At 34.5% G+C, this 22419-nt stretch overlaps 1 protein-coding gene across 12 annotated transcripts in view; it reads right to left on the bottom strand.

Annotated features, from left to right (window-relative positions):
• The window catches only part of PPFIA2 (PTPRF interacting protein alpha 2), a 333097-nt gene that overhangs the window by 109994 nt on the left and 200684 nt on the right, over positions 1 to 22419 (bottom strand). For all 12 annotated transcript variants that reach the window (XM_050324727.1, XM_050324724.1, XM_050324730.1 and 9 more), the window contains 2 exons: positions 12814 to 12915; positions 2579 to 2743 (listed from right to left, as the gene is read on the bottom strand). In XM_050324727.1, coding sequence (XP_050180684.1) covers positions 2579 to 2743; positions 12814 to 12915 — 267 coding nt within the window. The remainder of the gene's footprint in view (positions 1 to 2578; positions 2744 to 12813; positions 12916 to 22419) is intronic.

Here is a 22419-nt window from a genome sequence, read left to right on the forward strand (position 1 = left end):
CTGACAGACTTCAGTGAAGGCCCACCAAGTTGGACATGGGTTAGAGCATTATGGGAAAAAAATTATAATGAGGGTGGTGAAAGCCCACAATAGGTTTTCTGCTTAGAGATATCCAGAAACTGACTGGACAGGGCCCTAAGCAACCTGGAACAGTTGGCCCTGCTTTGAGCAGGAGTTTGGGCCAGATGTCTCCTAGGAGGTCCAACCCACACTATTCTACTAGTGTCTCAATAGCTTCAACGAAGCTCTATAGGTAGATTGATATCTTGTTTCTGAAGGGTCTGAAACAAATCTAACTTACATAATTTTTCTGTCACCATGCAGAATATATGACTCACAAGCCATAAAAAAATTTTTAGCACATTTGGGTGTATGCAGTCTTTTCTACTTTCATTATTTTTGAATAAAAATCTCAATAATGCTGACAATGTGTGGTACAATGTGAAAGCATTATATTATTAGGTATCTGGATGATATATAAAATGTCTTTGATCCAATCTTTCTGGAGACATTATAACATAAACACATAATTTTATACAGGACTTCTACTTGAAAATAATGTGTGCTAGGTTTATAACAAATTTTTTAAAAATAATTTATTAAACTGTTTTCTTGATTGATCTTGGAATGGTTTATAATAAAAATAAGATTTATTATATCAAAAATAAAAAAGATTCAACACATAGGTGACTAGCAGTTAGGAAAAAGTATTTTTGACCAATCCATTTTAGAATTTGTTTTATAATGCAAGGATTCTCCTGTTAATATGATTGCAGATGGTTGATTTTTCTACACTGATAATTATCAGTACCGCTGGGACAGGAACCCCTTATATACATGTGTACCTCTGTCACTCTGAATGTTTTTAATGTGCTGAATACTGATTTTTAACATTACATTAAAAAATACAAAAATAGAATTTTCATTAATACAGATCAAAATATTACATTTAACTTCAATCTAATTCTGTACAATAATATTCGAAATGGGATGTAAACCAAACTGCATAGTACCTAAACAATAAAACATTCACAAAATAAAATATGTAAGAGGTACACAACTTCTGAATAATCAGAATCTCTTTCAAGTTTAGTTATTATATTTACCCTACACAGTGTTAGAAAGTATAAAAGCTGGAGAGCTTCCTGCTCTAGTTCTATCAATATTTAAAGTGCTGGATATAAGATCAAAGATCTGACCATAAATCCCATCAATACTCAAAAGACCTTTTTAATAATACAGGATTTTTTAAGTCTTAATGTCATCCAAAAGCTTCTTATAATTACTTCTTATAATTGAGACTGGATGTGGCACTTACTTCCCTGGTCTAGTAACCACGGTGGTGTTGGATCAAGGACTGGACCTGATGATCTTGGGGGTCTTTTCCAGCCTGGTTGATTCTATGATTCTATGATTATATACACTGGCTAAAAGTATTTATATTCTCTTTTCTAGATTTTTTGAGGCTTTCATGATATCTGAGTCGAACATATAACCTAAAAATATATACCTAAACACATACTTGGTTTTGATTTGGTCTAAGTTCCTTAAGATTATTTAACTTTGAACCTGATAATTAACCCAGTATGACTCATTACCCACAGTGTCTCACCCTTTATTATCAAGTATATATAAATATTACTATATAACTACAGCTACCCTTTTCATAAATCTGTCTCTTTTAATAACAGTTCCTTAAATATAGTCATTTTTCTGAGTATATTTCTGAGTTTAAAAATGTTAAATTTATTACTGTGAGATCATTAAACCGGCTCTACACAGAACAGCTCATTTGTGCAGTCAATGGTTTCAAATGCTGTGCTGCACAATGTCATCCCTGCTTACCCAGCCATCTCAGAGAAGCAACTCATCTGCAGCAATGCGTAAATCAGCCAAAATAGACCCCACAAGGAATGAGATTTTTTGCTCATGAGCCATGATTCTCACGTGCTCCCTGCATGTCTAGTTTTGAGACACTTAACTAATTCAGATACATCACCTTCTGAACATAATTTTTCTAGACACAGTTTCTGAATTCATGTAAGCAATGTAAGCAAACTCAAGATGATAATTCATAGTTGGACAGTTTCATTCATACGAAAGAGTCCTTTTTCAGCACAGGACACATAAGAAACCCAGTAGAAAGACCCTTTTAATTAGTATGACTTGAATGCAGTTATGAGTGGTTTTTATCTTGATTCTGCAGGCACTTCATTACCTACGATAACAAAGGATCTACAATGTATTTTAGGTTGTGCTACTTGTACAGGGAACACTGTGTTCATGTAGCAAAAGTTAAAGAGATCTCTGAACTTTAGGAGAAGCATGTCTAGTATGGATGAGATTTGCTTATTTTCAAAAGTTATTTCTATTGCCTACAAAAGATAGCTAAAGTGACCTGAAGTGTACTACAGCTATTGGTCATACTTTCTTACGGATTTCTCTGAACATGTGCAAATGCTGTAAGTACAGGGCATATTTCAAGCAGTAATAAACTATTACTGTCGCTCTGCTGCATTATAGGGCATGGTTAAGTGAGTTAAAGAGTGTTTTAGTAAGCTTTTGTTCCATACTGTACCTTTTCATCCAAAGCCTTGTGGTGCTCAAAGAGAGATTTCAGAGCTTTGAGGACCTCAACTTCACTGGAAACTCCTGAGGGAGACTGTGCTTGCCGTTTCACCACTGTCATCCTCAGTGACCTTTCATGTCTTGAGACAAGGCACTCCAAATGCTCCAGTAACAGCTATTGGATTTGATATAAAAGGTTATTAATTTTTGTGCGCTTAAATGCCATGGAAATTCTAACTACAAAGAGCATGACACCAAATGGTAACCTAATTGTAGAAGAGACTGCTGCAACAATTGAAAACATTTCATGTATCTAAATAAGATGAAATAAATAGAAAAATAGAAAATCTACTCATGATTTCACTTAAAACTCTGCTATGAAAAGCAAGAACAACAAACCACTCAGCCTGGGGTCACTGTTTAACTAAATTAATTATACATTTACATTATTTGTCATAGTAATTGATGAACATTGAAAACCAAATAAAAACTAATGCTGGTCTAAAAATTCATGTAAAAATATTAAATCGGTTTATAATTAATTCAGCCTAACTGTAGAATATTTTCAATTTATATTGGAAGAAACAAAATATGTAAAAGTGAACAGTACATTTTATTAGAGTTTTAAGGCTATTCATTCAAAAAGCCACAGCTAATGGTGTTTGTCACTAGCATGTGCTCTAAAATGTTCATTGTCTCTGTTGTACTACAAACATGAAGAAAATCAGAAATGTTCATAAATATTCCTGAAATAACCTGTAAACAAGATATTGTAAAAATATACTATACCTATTTTTCATTATTACTCTGAGGTTAAATAAAAAAATAAAATGGTACTTTGATGTTGTACAGAAAACTCCCCATTTGTCTTTACTTTCATAGGGCTACCATTGCTGTTTTTACTGTCAGAACATAAAAGAGAGTTGGTTAACTGTAAGGTTAAATCAGGGTAGCTAAATTCATGAATCACAATGCATGTTAAATATCTAAGTCATTGAACTGGAAATTAGAAAATTACATGGATAATTGTTTATATTTCTAAGAACCTTTGATGTGGTTCTTAATATAGTTACTATTAGTAATTATATATCTGTAATCCATAGTTATTCTCAGTCAACACAATGGCCTCTATTGTTACATTAATTAATAGCAAAACAAGAGTGCAATCTCATTGGACTTGTAATATATAGATATTAAGTCAGGAATGAATAACACTTGCTGACATCTTTGCTTCAAACATGATTCTTAGGTCTGGTATTTGCACCTGGTTATTCTGTTACAATAACTGTATTACTCAAAAAAAAGAGTGAATGCATATGCAAACAATGTTAATACATTAAGAATTGTAATGACTGCCCTCAGCTTAAGAAAGGAAGGTATTTCTATCATTTCTGAATCCAAGTGGAGGTCTGTATTTGTCAAAAGCAAATGAGCAGGAAATTCACAAGCTCTGTCAACCTTGGAGGGCTGTTAGAAGATACAGGTAGATTTTTAATTATTTGAGGCAGTTCAATGTAATATGCAAATTTGAAGACACCTCAATGATAGAGACGTCAGGAATTCAGCATGGGGCTCTGGTAGGTTTGTAACTTAAATGAGGACAGAACAGCATCCAAATATTTGCAGAGCTTTTCTGTTCACAGGATTACATACATAGTTAATTGCTATCATGAATAGAATTGAATTTCTGAATTTTGGTCTAAATTCTTATACCTTCATGATTTTTCTAGGCTCCCTAACTTATCTGGGAGAGAGCTGGAGAAAAGTAAGTCAATAGCTGACTTCTAATTCTAAAACCTACTCTCTGCCCTATCTCTTCAAAGAGTCTGTGAGGCTGCAACATTTCCTTCTCTGAGTAGCATGACTGCATCACTCCATAGCCCTGTTAAGCCAGAATTTGACTCTAGTCTATGCTATGGACTTAGATTTCCCCACAGTTATTCCCTCTTCCTGGCTCATCCTTTTAGAGCCAGGCTTATCCTGCTCTGTTCTCTTTATGAAGAAACTTTTCAGTGCATCATAACTACCTTTGGATCAGTCTAAATCCAGTCAAAAGACTATGAATTTCTGGAGAAATGGGGAAAAAAGGAAAATGTTGATTCACTGTTGAGTTTTTAGTATGGCCATTCCTTCCATAAGTCTGTAGTTGTCTAATGCTCAAACCGACACCCACTAAACCAGTCCAGAATAATAAAACCTTGGCAACTTCTTTTTTCAGCCTGAGCAAGTTTGTTATATTTGATTTCCTATTACCCTAAATGACTTATCTCTCAGACAAATGCTGTGATGATCAGAGACTTCTGAGAGCCTGTATGCAAGTATTAGTTGGAAAAGAAAATGAGAAAATCTGGTTCAGGAGAGAAGAAAAGTGATGGTGACATGGAATTCTTGACATGGACAGAAGGAATTATGAATAACCTACAGCACAGACATAAATAAGGATCACATGAAAAAAACCTAATATACGTCCAGAACCTCACTTTGAATTGGTGTAGACAGACAATCCCAACAGGGAATTTGAAGTCAGCATGGACAGAAAAAAGACAAGACCCTTACTAAACAAAGGCACAACAGAGATTGAAAAGAATAATGAAGAGAGGAAAACAAGTTAAACAAGATTTTCAAATATAAGTGCAGAGTGATGGCAACTCAGAATTTCTAATGTGGTAACTGTGGAGGTGTTTGCTATTTGAGATGAACAGCACAGCACTCTAGCCCTTTGCAGAGCTGCAGATAACATATCTAACTTCAGGTGAAGTTACTGCCATGTTAGAAACACACATAATATATATCCAGATACAATACTAAACCAACACAAAACACAATACTAAACCAATGACAGTTATTCATTTAACATACACAAAAATATGTTTGCCTTTAGCTTAGAACTACCATTTCAGAGGAGAAAAAACCATATTCCAATTTCTGTGTACATTTCATAGTTGTTAAATAAATCAAATGCAAAACACAGTGTTGTCTATTTTACTGTATAAAGACAGATAATGAGACATCACAGCTAAGGGTCGAAACACTCATGGAGAACTACCACAGTACTTGTGAACTTTTCAAATTTTTTTCTTTCTGTTCTTATTTACTCAAACTACTCTGTTTGCAGTCACTCATTCTTCTAGAAAACTACCTCTGAACACTCAAAGTTTCTTTACCATCAGCCCTATGAATGCTCAAGAAGGCATGCTAATATAGATTTCTAGCTTGCAAAATTTCTTAGTTTTGCTTTTCAACAAAAGTCAACTTTAGGTCTCCATAAATTCTGTCAGCACTGCTTACAAGAAAACCAGCTGAGCAGGGAGTACTATTAACCAGGTCTTTCAGTGTAACATTACTCCCAGCCGTACTGAAAGAGAAAAAATCCCAAGGGTTTGAACATCTGACTGTGACTGAGCACCTGATGGCAAATCCTTGCCCCCTGCTCTGATGAAATGTTAGAATTGCAGATCATGGAATTTTTTAGGCTGGAAAAGACCTCTAAGATCATCAAGTCCAACTGCTAACCTAGGACTGCCAAGTCCTCCACTAAACCATGTCCCTAAGTGCCACATCTACATGTCTTTTAAATACCTCCAGGGATGATGACTCCACCATCCAGCCTGTTCCAGTGTTTGATAACCCTTTTAGTGAAGAAATTTTCCCTAATATCCAACCTAAACCTTTCTTGGTGCAACTTGAGGCCACTTCCTTTCATCCCATCACTTTTTACCTAGGAGAAGAGGCTGAACCCCACCTGACTTCAACCCTCTGTCATGTAGGTAGAAATAAGGACCCCCGAGACTCCTTTTCTCCTGGCTAAACAATCCCAGCTCCTTCAACTGATCCTCATAAGACTTGTGCTTCAGACCCTTTATCAGCTTTGCTGCCCTACTTTGGACATGCAATGATACTGCTGTTTTATTCAACTTTGCCCCAATTACAAAAGAGTAATAGATTTTCTTCACTTCCCTGGAAAGAGCAAATGTGAACTGTACTGGCAGAACTATGAAGTGTCTCACTGCTACAATGATGGTGAAAGAGTTATGTAAACATAAAAAATGCACATTGAAGATGATAATGTGCCCACTCAATGTTTAATGACTGAAGGAAATCACAACTTGTGGGCATGTTGAGGACTTTCCTCTCCATACGTAATTCAAGAACTAATATTCCAAATATTTGTGAGAACACCACAGGATTTCCTGTTGAAAAAACATTGTAACAATACTGGTAGTTCATTTAAACTACAGAAGAATTGTTAGAAACAGCTTTAGAGAATTCAGTATGCTGCAATTAAACTCTGGCATTAATAGTGATCATGGGCTGCTGAGCATTTTCTGCTCCTTCACATTGTGTCAAGCTGTTACAGTTGTCAAGCACTCAGAGGGACAGGCAGCTTGCAGAGAAAAGAAGATGAAGATCAACAGCAGCAGGTAGGACAGAATCACCCACGCATCATTGCTATGCTTTTCCTACTGGAAAGCATAAGCTTGACAATGAATTATGAAATAATCTGACAAGTGAGTTTAACTCTTATGCTGGGCAAATTTTAGTATGCTCAAGATGCTGTACTGATAATTATATGTTATGTAAATGGAATGATTTCTGGGGCTCTGGATTTTTTTATCAGCATAAAAAATGTATAGAAGTAATCATTTAAAGACTGAAAAATGCTCTGATGCACATTCTGTGAGTGAACGAAGCATCTTCAAAGTGTTAATCAGAACTAAAACAACAAGAAAAGGGAAAATTGTTAAAGTATAACCAGCTTCCCGTATTTCTCAAATCACTTACAAAGCACTTATGGAATTGGTTGATTTCTGTGAAATGGAAATGCATGGTTAAATTTAATGGTATAAACTACATCAGTGTGGATTATTGCCTACTATGCTATGCTACACCTTACCATCATGACTACCTGAACATTGGTTTACATATCATATGGAAAATGGAAGAGGTTAAAACATTCTTTTTCAGGAATGAAGACTCAGTAAGTTGATACTAGTGTGACTCAATACTATTGAGTATACTATTGATACTAGTGTGACTCACACTATTACAGGACATGGATTTTAATGAATATAAAATATTTTAACTTTCTTTATTTTCAACAAACTTTTCTGTAAAAAAAAGTTCACAGCAGGATAATAAATGCAGAAATTAAAGAATCAGCACATGGTAATGAAGAGAAAAGAAGAATCATAAATAATGGAACACAGTGAAAAAACAAAGGGCATTTACTAAAATGAGACAGACTCAGCTTAAGAGATTCTTTAGAGGAGAAGACAATTCTCTTTTGAGGTCCAGCTTATAGTTCCTCACCAGTATGGACAAAACTGAATTTCCTTTAAGTCCATATTTAGAATGAACATTTTTCAGTGCATCTCCCTCTCTGGTGCAAGCAAAGATGGCAAGTAAAATAAGCAGACATGGGGTTGAAGATTATCTCTAAATCTAGTCACAGAATCAGTGATTTTCTGCAGCATTGTTCCACAGTGTTGGAAACCACTTTGCACCTGTAGTCAGCTGGTGTGACTCCAATAGCTATACTGGTAAATTAACAGTGGAAGTCATTCTTTGAAAAAACAAAGTTACAGCCTTATTACAGCATTATTTCCCATGTCTGTCCTCCTATACAGAAACCAAAATACTAGCAACCTAAAACCTTAATGAAATCATATGTGAAACAAAGATATGAAAGAAAATGTAATAATCAAGATAATGATACAAAGTATTAGAAAGAAAGAAAGGGGTTTTATAAGAATAATGAATACAAATATAATAACTATTAGACTTCACAGGTTACCTGAAAACACAGGTATTGATTAACTATATATTACATTTACTATCTATTGTCACACTATATTCAGTGACACTTCATTTTTTTGGAAGAAGAAACACATGAATCTAGAGGACATTTCATAATATTGAGGCAAAAATAATGATATTCACTATCATTTATATTAGTGAAATAATGTTTTAGGATTTGCAGAACTTCAGGAGACAGCTGTACTTATTTTCATGTGTACAGTGCTTTTAGACTGTAAGATGTCACACAATCATGTTTAAAAATTAAAATTGAGCTCCCAACTCAGTTTCAGCACCTATCAAACTGATGTAATTAACAGGAACTATAAGAAAATTAGCTAAATAAAGTAGTTAAAACCATATTTTAAAAATATTCTTAGAGTTTCCCAACACAATAGAAGGGAATTTGAATGACAAAGCATAAGGTTAAGTTCTGATCTGTAGGTATTATGAGACTGCAGTGCATAATTGAAGATGTTTCATAAACCATTCAATAAGGAACTGAGAAAACAAAGTATGAATAAAATCAGATATAAGTCAGCCTTGTTCACTTTAATATGTGCTTCAGCTCCTAAGGTAGGAAGCAAAAGAAAGATGTTGACACTGTCTTTGTTACAGGAGTTTCATTCAGGAAGACAGCTTTAATTTTTGTTGTTTCTAAACTGCGAGAATGAAAATATTTCATATCAATTTAAGTAACAATTTATGCTATATTCAAAAAGCATGTTTGTGTTCAGTTCCTTTGTTGTTGTTTTAGTGAAAAAAACACAATCAGATTAATTCATATCAGTATTGTAGGAGGTTTTTTTTTCTGCCAAACCAGCCTCCAAATTTCCTCATAATATTCTGATTTAATAAGTTCATCCTACACACTTTTTCTACTTTTAAAGATTACAAATTGAGACCAAAAAAAAAATCTTTCAATTTTAATTTAAACTTATCACACAAAGTAGTGCTATTTTATAATCTCCATTAAATAACATGCTAGATCACAGTGACTTGTCATCCAGCTTCAGAAAAGATGCAGTCTTTCCAAATGCTATAATTGACCATTCTAGCTAGAGAATATCCAGAGAAATAACTGTAAGGGTTTCTATTAAGATATTCTGTATATGTTTTCAAAGTCCCATTCAATGGTTTTACAGAGAGAACCTGTTTGTCTTCCTGTCAGCAATGCCACATCAATCAATACCTATACATGTGCTTCTGCACTTTCTATTTTGCCTCAAGTACTGACAGATGAAGTTGCTAGCTAAGCTTTTGACATGAAAATATTTATACTGTAATATGTCAGAAAAATTTAATTAACAGAGGCAGTAAAAATACATATTCAACAGCAAAAGGTCAGTAGGAACCTTTGCGTAAGAATGCTCCTAGAAGGATTGAGTAGGAACTTGATTAAATATTGGGGTAAGGTTTAATCTCTGGTATTTTGGCTGAGACTTTGAGTGTATGGGTACCAAGAAATGTAATTCCATCATGGTCTCTCTCTCTAATACATTACCATCAGAGTCTACTACTGCAGCTGGGCATACAGTAGGAAATCAGAATATCTGTTGTTGGGTTTGGGTTTTGCTTGTTTATTTATGGTATTAGCGAAAACTGTATGAGGCTGTTGCCAGGAAATAAAGCAACATATAGATATGGGTCTAAAGTAAAAAAAAAATACTGCCAGTTAGTCATAACTGAAAATGTAAAGGGGAGCTAGAAGGCTAATGTGTACCCAGAACCTGAGAGAATTGCCACTTTCATTTCTTTCTGTTGATCTTCAGTTTGAAGCAGGAGGTACTTCAAACAGTATCTTTATGCTGTTAACCCAGGGAGATAGAAGGTTGGATTAAAAAATTCAGAAGTTGCAATTTTGAGCTGATCTAAAAGCAGTAGGAAATGCTACCTTGGACAAAAGACGTCGTTATGAGTAGTTCTGTGTGGTTATGCATGAGCGTGTCCTTGGAGGTCAGGTTAGGTAAGTCTTGCCTCTAGCCAAGCTAGAGCTGATTCAAGTGTGAACATGAGAGGGATGGACAAGAGAAGCATTAGTTGGACTAACTTTATATATGAGAAAAGACATTTAATTTTCTCACTGCGAAAGTGCATCAGCGGTCCTCCAAATATTATTACTTGATTAGAATCTTTGCTAAGTTTACAGAAAAATTTTGGAGCAATTTTTTTCTTACAAAATATTAATGCTGTTTTGCATTAATAACAGCATAGATCTCAGTTTGTAAGAGTGCCTCTTCATAGGCAATGCCTTCACAATGAATGTTGCTAGAAATCTTATTGCTATCATGTCATCGAGACTGTATGTTGAAGACAACAGCTTTGCATCTAAAATGCTGGTCTTCCCCAGTAAAAGAAGTATCCCTATAGAAGACAGTATGACTATTACAGCCAACTCTGACAACAAATGTAATATATGGCAGCTTAAAGCCTGGAAAGAACATATATATGACATGATGGGGGCATAACTTATTACTGAAAATGTTAGAGGTCTGGGTAAAGCCGTCTCTGAACTTCTCTTTCCTTCTCAGTAACACTAGAACTCTGTATTTCCATTTTGCTTGCTGTAACATCTCCTGCATTCCTTATATTTTTTCATAGCCTAAATATTTTGATCTCCAATACCTAGCTTCATCCTCATTTTGAAAACACACTGTAAGTGTTTACTAATTTTAACTGCAAGGACTTACAAGGATTATCAGACTCCATAACTCTCATTTGTTATGCGTTCTGGAAAACCTCTTACTGATTCTTCTTTTACACAACACAAGAAACATAAGAATGGATTATCTTTAAGCTTCCTGGTCTCCAAAGAAAGTGCCTATGACAGAGATCAGTCTGACTTAGGAGATGACTTACATTTGAGTCATCTTCCTTTTCTCTTACAGTTGTTTGGCAAGTGACTATCTTTGCCTACTTGGCTGTCTTGGAATTTTTGCTAGTCTGCACTGCTTATATCAGGTATTGGTGCACTGCAGTTTTAATACACTAAAGTTGGTGTTCAAAGGGCTTTGCAGTGAAGTAGATAAAGCATTTTTACATTAAATACTAAAATAACTGACATATGTGGCAGTTACTGATAATTTAAGCAGCCTTAGAAAGCCTTCAGATTTGTAGTTGAGATGCTTTGCTAAATCTAGAAAATGAAGTGCAATTCATACATGCTTCTCTTAATTAACTAATTAATTAATGCTATTTTTTGTGAGTAATTTTGAACTGCTTGGAATATATGACAATCATGGGAGAAAAAAGTCTCACCTCTGTCTCCCATCATGTTTCCCAAACACATCACCCCTAAGAATTTTTTGCTAAATGTGATGATCTCCTGCACCTCCAGGAGACCATGGAGGTAGACGAGTCAGCTTTGTCTCTTTGTAGGCATCTGTATCAGCTGTCCTTCCTTGGATTTCTGAAGTCTATGGCACCCTGGTGCTATAGTTGGACAGAAAAAAGGAGGGAGAAAGGCCCTCTCTCAGTTCTTTTGGCATATACATTCTTAGATTTCCTTCAGAATGCAAATTAACTGACTTAGGAAAGATGTTATCTGAGCATCCAAAGTGCTAATAGTTTATTAAGAGGAGGAAAACAGGAAGAGTTACACGGATCACAGAAGAATGAAATATGGATATGAGAAAACACCAAGTTCAACCTCTGAGATCTATTCCATACGTCCATTACCAGCCTGACTCCTGTCTGATCTGGGACTACTGACATCTCTTTTCTCACATCTTTCCACAAACACCAAAAGTCTCCTCTGCTATCCTCTTCTACTTCTTGATAAATTCTGCTTTTGCCCAGACAATTTTATGTGCAAATTATTTTATCCTGAAAGCAGTTCTGTACATCATTTGAGAATTTTCAGAAGGTGCTGTCACATATAATCTTATTCCAAGACAGAACAACATCTTCTGATTGAAGTAGAACACGATAAATTTAAGGGTGAAATCTTGTCCTTACTCAGCTGCATGGCAAATGACATTTACTTCAGGGGTCACATGGCTGCATCTAGACTAAACAACAGACTGCCTGTGGTACGTGTGGCATCCTTCATCTCATCCTTATTCAGATCAAATTCAAGGCACAAGGTGAAACAAGGTCTGTTGTAACCTTGCCTTTTGCACTGATAAAAGATAAATACATATGCGGGCTACTTAGGCAGGTCCTGGGGCTTGGAAGGCTGCATCCTGTGATTTAGAAAACATTTAAACTGAATGACCTTAACATGTTATATACAAAATCTGCTATGCTTTTAATATATCTGGCTAATACACTCATTTCCTTCAGGACTGTAGCACAGTAGATATGTCCTGCTACTTAGAACCTTTTCAGACACACTTACTTACTAAAGTGCTGGAATTCTGTCTTCTTATTTATATAAATAAAGATGTAAAATTTTATACAAATTTGCACATACATGATATCCAGAAAAGATCTCTGCTGTATACTTACTCTTGTGTTGTTTCTTTCAGCTTTAAGTTCTGAAATCTCCTCCTCTTTTTCAAGCAGCTGTTCCCTGCATGCATTTAATTCTTTTGTCAGTGCAGCAAATTCCTGTAGAATAAAATTATGTATGAAGTTACTCCATATGTAAGCACTAGAATAATCTAATCTATATGCATTCTGGAGTTTGAGGATTTGAATAATATTTAGAAATCATCAACACAAACTAAAATAGCATACATAAACTTCAGCATCTACCAAAATCATTTCAAGTCTAGACATATCTAATAAAAAGCAACTACTGATTTAAGTTTAGAATAAAAAAAGGTTCAAGATGATGGTAACATCTCCTATACATAAGCTACCAGAACCACACCAGAAGAAGAACAGAATTGGCCAATTTCGTAGCAACAGAGACACCACATTTCACACATAATGAAGTTCAACTCAACATACCCGCTTTGCGAGTGTTCTTGCCTCTCTGTAAGGCATCCTTTGCAATATGGCATGGGAGAAAAAAGTTAAGGTATTCACTGATCAAAATCTATCTAATATCAGATTAACATAAGTAATACATGTGTTGTGAAGAAATACTCTACTTGAATTTAACTATTTAGATGTCCTTGGGCATTACAATGAAATGTTGTGATGAGTCAGAACAATATTTATGTTTGTTAGTTAGAATGAGTTTTCTATGAATCAACAACATAAAATGAAACTGAATTTTAAGTTGCTTCAAATGTGAAGCAACTAATAAGTATTCTGAAAAACACATCTTTCAGTTGTCAAAATTTCTATTAAAATGTCTTGATTTTACCATTGCTGTACTCTTCAACAATACACATAATTTTTTGTTTATACAAAGGGCAGTCATAGAATTGTCATTAATTTTAATAATGAAAAGGTTTCACATAGCCAGAAGATGTACCAAACCATAGTGGTTTATTTTATACTTTACAGCAAAAAGATGTTACGTGTCCCATGAAAACAGTAAGGTAAGGGATGAAAAACCTTTAAAATTTGTGACCACATCTTGAAAAAAAAAAAAAAGTCTTGATGAACAGCATTGCTGCTTAACAAAGATGTATACATATTTTTACATATTAAGTTTAGTTTGACCAAAACAGTCAGTGCTTAAGAACACCCACCAGCCCACAAGCAGTGAGTTAAACTGCCCCCCCCAAAAGAAAGAAGTTCAAGAAAAAAACATGTCCAGGTGGTTTATCTTATCAGCCAGTAGGATGAAGCTAAGACTAAATCTACTTATTTAAGACAAAAGCTAGTGATGATCTCAAAAGAGCTTGGTTTGCTGCTTCCCCTCAAGCTGTGGAAACCAGCTTTTATCTGAATTAAAGAGCTGCTCCGAAGAAGTTTGGTAGGTATTCCTAGGCTCATTCTGTTTCAGTCAGGTTTCTAAACAGCTAATGGTATATGGTATTATAAAGTATTCAAGTAAATTTCAAGTGACATTCTGACAACATGTAACTAAAGGTGTATTTTTTTTTTCATTTTTTCAGCAGATGGAACTGGATTTACAGTAAACCTTCATGCAAATTGAATGGTAAGAAGGAAAGTGTTATTCTTATATCCTCAATAGACTTTGTTTTAGACACCAGCTATTGCTCACATGAATCACAAAGTGATGTTTTGTGTCATACCTCCTGATCAGTATTTGCTTTTTACATACTAATGATCAGGTACATTTAAGTCTACACAGCATATTTTGATGTTATAGCCCTTAGCTTAGCTTTTAGAATAAGATTTATATTGTAAAACTTGTTTCTCGCTTTTACAAAGTATTCTTGAAACTTCTGCCTGTAGGTCTTAATCTAGGATTCAGAACCTGACAGTCCAGCAGTGTTATTTTATACAGAATTGTGTTTAAAAAACTCCTGTCCTTGAGGTTGTAGGTAATGTTACATACTGAACGAAAATACCATATTTAATAGAAAGCTAATGATCTCAAGTCAGATTGTATCAGAATTTTGAAGCATAAAACCACACATACACACATTTTTCTATAGCACTACAGGGTGGAACCCTCGTTACTAATTTACATACACTTTATACACGTGGATGGGTGTCTATAACTTTTTGAGAGTATCACAAAATAAACTTTCAGTGTGATCTGTGTACTATGTTGTTGCTATTTATGTTTTCACATTTCTTTATATTGTTTCAGTTGGAATTAAAATAGACATTTTGGCATATGCTTCAGCATCTGGATGGGTGACAGGTGGTGGAAAGGATAAAAAGTATCATCTGGTGATTTAAAATTGAGTTCCAAACTACAGTAAGACAAAGCAGCCTGATAACACGCTTCTGTTGCTTCCCTTGGAAACAGAAAAAGATACAAGTTTATCAAATTGTACATCTTTATTGTGCCAAGGCAAGCTTGCTCCTGGAATTACAGTCCTGATGCTCTGGTCAATATAATCTCAAATAATTAAGGAATGAAGTTCTTACTAGTTTGCTGAGCAGTACAGAGTTTATTCTTAGAGAGAGGGTTTTTTTGGTCATCAGCATAAGTTTTCCCTTGCTTATAAGCAAACCACTACTCAAAATTCTGCTCTCAGAGAGTCCCATACCTAATACAATGCCATCTCAGCCTTGAAATACCTACAGCTTATATTCATAATATCTAATAGCATCTACCTTAGCTGGGCTACCTGTGTCCAGTGTTTTAGATCTTCTTACTTGAGTCACTAACATGAACACTTCAAGCCTTTTAATCATCCAGTTGCTGCTGCTCTCTGAAATTTCTTTCTCCTTTTGACATACCTGCAGTACCAGCACTTACAACAAGCAGTCACCTCTTCATATCTCTGGAGCTCAAGTGGCCAACTTCATCTGAAGTACTAGAGACTGCACAGTCATTAAGAGCTTTGAATTCTCTGAGTTGAAGGATGACAGAAAGAGGGCTTTCTTCCTTGTGTTTATATCATAAGCCTTTCGCAGGGAAAGTCTAAAAGTAAAATTGAGTTTGCTCTAGAACTCTACAAATTATTATTTCTGTCACACCTGGTTTGATGTATTAATAAGTAGGATAAAACTTCACAACTTGTTTTTCAACTAATACTTCCAAAAATACACATAAAACTTATTTTAAATGTGCCTTTTTAATCCAAAGTATCCCTGAGATGTGACCAACACCCAAGGAAATGGGTTTTTCCCACAGGTTCTATACAAAGCAAAGCATATTTTTTTACCATGACATACAGTTATGTAATAAATAACATGTGATGGTAATGACCTCTGCTCTTGCAATTCTCTCCTATATATACAGGGATCAAGGGAATACTGTCATCTGGAATTACTGCTTGCAGCAGAAATCTTGCATGGTCAGTGACCACGACAGTCAGTCATACTTTGGAGCCCTGAAGGTAATATCTGTTGCATAACTAATATGATTTGACAGACACAACTGCACTCTTAAAGCTTATATAGAAGTTGTGTGGTTATAATGCTAATTAAGAACTGAGGTGAATTAAACTCTATGAAAATTATTCAGTTGTTGCACCGTTTTTATACTATACCATGACATCAAGATGTAAACAATTTTTTTTAATGATAAACAACCTGAGAAATAGCATTGCTTTCCCCATTTGAATAAACATAATCTCAGAGCCCATCTTATCTGCTGTTTCTCTTTTTCACTTAATACTTGGGCTATGACACTAAGCCTTGAAAACCAATTCAACAGAAATTTGTAGCCACTGAAAGGACCACTAAGCTTCACAAATAAACAAAACTCAAGGACTTCCCCTGGTAAAGCAGCTGAAATACAGTTGGAGCAGAGGCTGGAGGGTGCCTGGGAGAGAGGGATGCCATTGGGACAGGAAGAAAGGTGATGCCAGATGTGCTGGCAGCAGGACTGGGCAGGAGAGGCATACTACAGCTCTCTTACCATTAAATTTCTGCCTCTAGGGGTTGGCTAAAGAAATGTTGCTTTCCTTGCTTGCTCCCAGGAAAGGCCTACAAGGTTAATTTTTTTATCAGCAAATATGCATAAAACATATATAACTAGTCTCCGAGAGGAGGGTATGCCACAGAAATTATGAGATCTCATAGCTTCGATGCTCAACTGTTCAGCATATGATCCAGTCAAGACTGAGATGAAATGAAAATACTGTTTCCCCTCATCCCCACAAATACTGAAATGAAGTAAAAATTTTGTAATATTAACAAAAATAAATTAAAAATCCATAAAATTCAGTTTCGGAGACACTGAGGAGATTCAGCTTAAAATCTCCTCCTCTGGATTTTCCATTTTTGAATGACAGTTCATTTCAGGAATGAATGAGTGAAATAATCTCTGCATGGAAAAAGAATGGTAGGGTTTTATAATTTTTGTTTTCCATTCAACACAAGCTATGTCAACCGATTTGCTTTCCTACAATTTTAGATGTAACTCATTTAACATAGGAAATTACTATCTACTACAGTTCCCTCAGAGTTTTAACCTTTAACTTATTATGTTTTCATTCAGTCTAATTTTGTGGGAGGAAAAAAAAAAACACCTTCTTTCTTTTTTTTTTATTATTCCTTCTTTGAAAATATTGTTAGAAATCTCCATATCTTTTAAAAGATCAAGTATTTACTTTAGCAATTTTGCCAGAACACTGACTTCATCCTTACTGACCCTTATTAACAAGACAAAACACTAAAAAACCCTGAATGTAATTCACTATTTATTGTCTTGTTACAGAGGAGACACAATGATATTCCTTGATTCTAGACTAGGTTGAATGCAAGGTTTGCCTCATCCCTGGAAGTGTTCAAGGCTCAAAGTGGAACTACACGATCTTTAATGTTCCTTCCAACCCAGGCAATTCTATGATTTAAATACATGGGTTTGGTGTCAGTGATCTGAAATGTTCATTGCTACATTGCTGCTCAAAATGAGAGTTCATTTGCACACAAGTTTTAGGTTGGAAGATATGCACCCCAAAATACTGTATTGTAGCAGGACCCCAGTAAAAAAAAGGAAATTTGGATCTCAGGACTAGAATTTTAGTCTCTTCATACATAAAAAAGCCTAAATTTCAAAATTGTAGAGTACTCTCTGAATCAATCTCTAAAAAATATCAGAGTAGTTTGCACTAGAGGTCTTTTCCAACCTTACTACTCTGTGATTCTAAAAGGATGAGATTTCTGTTATGTAAGAAAAAGAACTAACTCAGTAACAGAGTGGACTTGTGATCCCTTTTTTAACTATTTTTTTGGTCAGAAACGTGGACACTGACTGAAATTTTAAAATATGTAGACATTTACCCACAGAGAAGCCAATGCTCCTTGGAAGAAAGAAGAAACTCTTCAGAGGCTCAGAACCCTACATCTACAAGAATACATAATTAACATCTACAAGAATTAATAATTCCAATACATTCATTGAACAGGAAATTGGACAAATGGAGAACTGTTTTAAAACTTTCCATCAAGAAGATATTCCTGCCTTAATACTCAGTTGAATCTACATGAGATTTTGAACTAAGTCTTGCAAATATTTATTTATTCAGTCATCCCTTTCTGGGTAGAATAAATAATCTCAAGCTAGTGTAGTCTCTCTGTGGATGGCCTGCTACTGTAAATGAATAATTTACCATCATGACTGTGTTTCCAGAGTAAGAGAGACATAACTGCTTTTTTTGAGCAAAAAAACCCACCCTGAACACTCTTTCAGTACCTTTAAAAAAAAAACAAAACCAAAACAAACTCAAAAAAAACTTACTTCTAGAAAAGATTCAAAAAAAATAATAGAGATCTGAGGATTATACTAGATAAAATTTATATATCTGATTAAGGTCACTTGAACATATTGAATGGATATGGATATATTTTTGTGTATCTTTGCTGCATATGTACCATAACTTCTATGAAAACGTCACCTAAATTTGCCAGCTGTATCATGTTACTTTCATAATTTTTTAGAACAAGAGTTCCATAAGCATTCAAAATTATGTTTCAAAATTCAACCAAGAATAAGCTTTAAATGCATCTATTTACATGTTAGTTGATGTGACAGTCTTTCTCAATAAATTTAAAGATAATGGGAAGAACAATCCACTGTCAGGACTTCTGGTGCAATCTGCCTAATTTTGCTGCTAGAGTACACGCGTACCATATAAAGATTAATTCCCCCAGATTTTTAAAGTGAATCTCTACAGCAACGTGAGTATTATGACAATGGCTCAGTTTCTGGCACTGATCTTCTCACACAGTATTACTTCAGGAAGGAATCTGACACTACACACAGAAGACATGGGCACAAATCTGCCACGATAGTTTTCACTTGAAACTAAGGCAATAATAATACGAATATAGTTCATGTGGTTTTTATAGTACAGCCACAAGCAATGACCCATTTATAACTCTCTAATCAGTGCCAAACAGCTGAACACAAACCTCTGTTCCATTTTTTCCCCAAATTATCTTGAAAAATTGTCATGTAAAAATTTAAATTTTACATGACACCAGCTAAAAAGTGCCTAGTTGATATTCTGGTAAAATTAGTTTTAATGGAAAACCTCTGAATAAAGTATGTAATCTGCTAATTCAACAATATTTTCCCAGTTTCCCTATTTAAATAATTTAGGTTTGGTGCCCTGTATTATCTGTTGATCACTAAAATTTATTCTCTGTTAAAACACTTATAGTAATAATAAAACAGAAGAACAAGTTAAAAAAGGCACAATAGAATTAACAACAGAATTTTCTTTATCTAAAGCTTTCTGTGTTCTGTGAGATTATTCTGATTATGATAAGAGATGTGAATTCACAAAATCTTAAAAAATTATCTCTAGCACAAGATTGTAGATGACAAAAATTCATCATTACTTATTTGTCAGCCTTAGTATCAAGCTATAAAGCTAGAGGCTTCAAAAGAACTTTACAGCCTTCATCCATTAAAAAAGTGCAAATTTTTAAAATTATCAAAATATAGCCTACTTTTTAATATTTTTATTACTGTAATGTATCCAATCCAGTTATACCACACTAGAGCCATTCTAAAAATAGGCAGATGGAAAATTTAAAGGTTTCTTGTTTTGCAGATCATGTAAACTAGATTGGTTCAATTTGGAATAGATATCTCAGTGAATGACAGTAATACGTTCTGTACTTTGAAAATAGAACTAATTGTGTCTTTAGTGCTTTGCTCCTGACTGCTGGGAACACTGAGGCACAGAAGGTCTATAATCCAAATAAACATCTGTCAGACTATTACTGAAAAGGGATGGGATAAAATATCACTCATCTGTACACGTAATATCTGTAAATGTAATAAAGCTGAATTTTATTCAGGTTTGTGACTTTTAAACTTTAATACTGTGTAGGATGAAACTGCAGACTGGCTTACAATGTGTATTACTTAGTCGTGTTTTACTATACATACTGGACTCTATTTTGTAGAAACTGCAACACTGTGGCAGCACACTTTTCAAAAGTGGCATGAAAGTGTTGTATTTGGAGCTGTGAGTTTTTATTCATATCATACTACTGAAGTGCAGAAGTGAGTCAGCTATATAATAAGGGAAATTACACTATCTAAACCATCAAGTTTTTATCCATTTAATAATTAATGCCTTTTACAGATATTCATATTAATTTTTTTCTAAAAGTACATAGGTAATTTGCAGATATGTTGCAGACTAGAGTATATTATTATGTTCAAGAGACATTTTTTAACATAAAAGATATTTATACCAGTATGATTTGACTGATCAAATATTGTACTGCATCAAAACTGATGAAAATGTACTCCTCCACAGTTAGAAATTTATCATCTATCAATAAACAGGAAGAGAAAAATATGGTCAAAACTCACAGATTATTACTAATTTTAAAAATAATTTTATGGAATATGGGATTGATTTTATTCCAATTAATAGATTATATATTTTCCTAGATATTTAAATACTAAATACATAGAATGGTCATGGAGCAGTAGCATAAGCACAAAATAAATTGCTGCATTGAATTAAAAGACTTCAACCTCCCACTGCCAGCACAGTTTTGTTTTATGCTTATCATCTTTTTTTTTTTTTTTTTTTCAAAATTAAAATAAACACAAGTTGGAAGGACAATAAGCCTGGAATGTATGGAAATTATTAAAATGCTTTACAGATTGTGCAGTGGCTTCAGCACATCAATGCATACATACAACTCTCATTATAAGGCAGATTGAGGTCAGTATATGGCCCTGAGAAATAACCTAAAATAAATCCTGACAGAGAGGATATATGAAGAGTGAACTATAAGAAGTAACATATACTTACCAGTAAACAGAATAGGTTTTGTATTATAATGTTGAATAATGAATGCACAGCTTATTTTGGTGCCAATTCTAGTTTACTAGTCTAGCTGATTTTTAGCATCATTGACTCCCTTTTCAAACTCTTTACTTCTCTAGCTTCGATTTGCTTCTCCACACAACAACTTGTTGTTTTCCACTGGGCAAACTTGACAAAATACAGTGTGACTTTCCTTCTCCTTCATTTTGTGTAACTGTCCTGACACTTGTCTCCTTCTCTTCTTCCTCAGCATTGTCTCTGGGTAAATTTTATCCAGGATCACACATTCAGTTATTAATAATAAGGTTAACAAATCTCCTGCTCTGATTCAGAATACATCCATCCTTCCACAGAAAATTTGTATGTTTTCCCCTTTCAGAATCTTATGCTAAATAACTGAAACTAAATAATTTAATATTTTAAATATACTTTTAAAATAATTTTTCCCCAGATTTTTGCTGTTTTCCAGTTTGCCATTTTTCATTAATTTACTTAATGTAAAGCTACAGAAAAGAAAGATTGAGAAAATGCAAACATGCTTAATTCTGTTATTTTGAATAATGCCCAAACTTGAGAATATTAATCAGACTAGAATCTAATTAAAAAATCATAAAGTTAAAATCTTGGAGTTTTTGTTCTTTTTATCAGAAAAAGATTTGTACAGAACCTAGTCTACTAACTGACTATCCACCAACTGATCTCTTCACATGAAGTATATTTGATTATTTTCTTGTCAAGAATAATTGCTAATTGATCCTTGGGTATTAGATTTTCTATATGCAAGCTGGTCACCCAACAACAGCAAGGAATATAAACATACTTTTTGGATGTGATTGATCCATCATGGCTACATATATCTCTTTTGGGTTGAAAGGAACTGCACTTTAAATTCCTTTTTTTTGTATATAGGGCTTCCATAAAGGCAATTGGGAAAGCTACCTCTTCCACACTGTAGATGGATGCTTCTGGTCTGATCTGTCCCAGCAGAACTAAAGCTTTAAGTGAGAGAAGTAAATAAAACTCCCAAAATAAAATTTGTGTTGAGGGATCACTTTACAGTTGGTAACACTGGTGGTAATCAACTCACCACCACCCTTGCTCCTCAGAAAAACAAAAATGTGGAAATAACAAATATAAATTGATAATAGTGCTAGTGTTCAACTGTAGCAGTATGGGTGGTTTGGTCCTTGGGGAAGAGAACAAGACAAGTGTCCAGAGTTACAATCAGGTTAAATTGCAGCCAAAGCAGTTCAGGGCAGCTTTAGGAAAGTCCTCTATAAGAATAATTAAGCAACGAACCTGGCTGTGTAGAGACATGCTTTCA

This window comes from Myiozetetes cayanensis, unplaced genomic scaffold (assembly GCF_022539395.1).
Source record: "Myiozetetes cayanensis isolate MyiCay16 unplaced genomic scaffold, myiCay2020 scf3, whole genome shotgun sequence".
NCBI classification, from domain to species: Eukaryota; Metazoa; Chordata; class Aves; order Passeriformes; family Tyrannidae; genus Myiozetetes; species Myiozetetes cayanensis.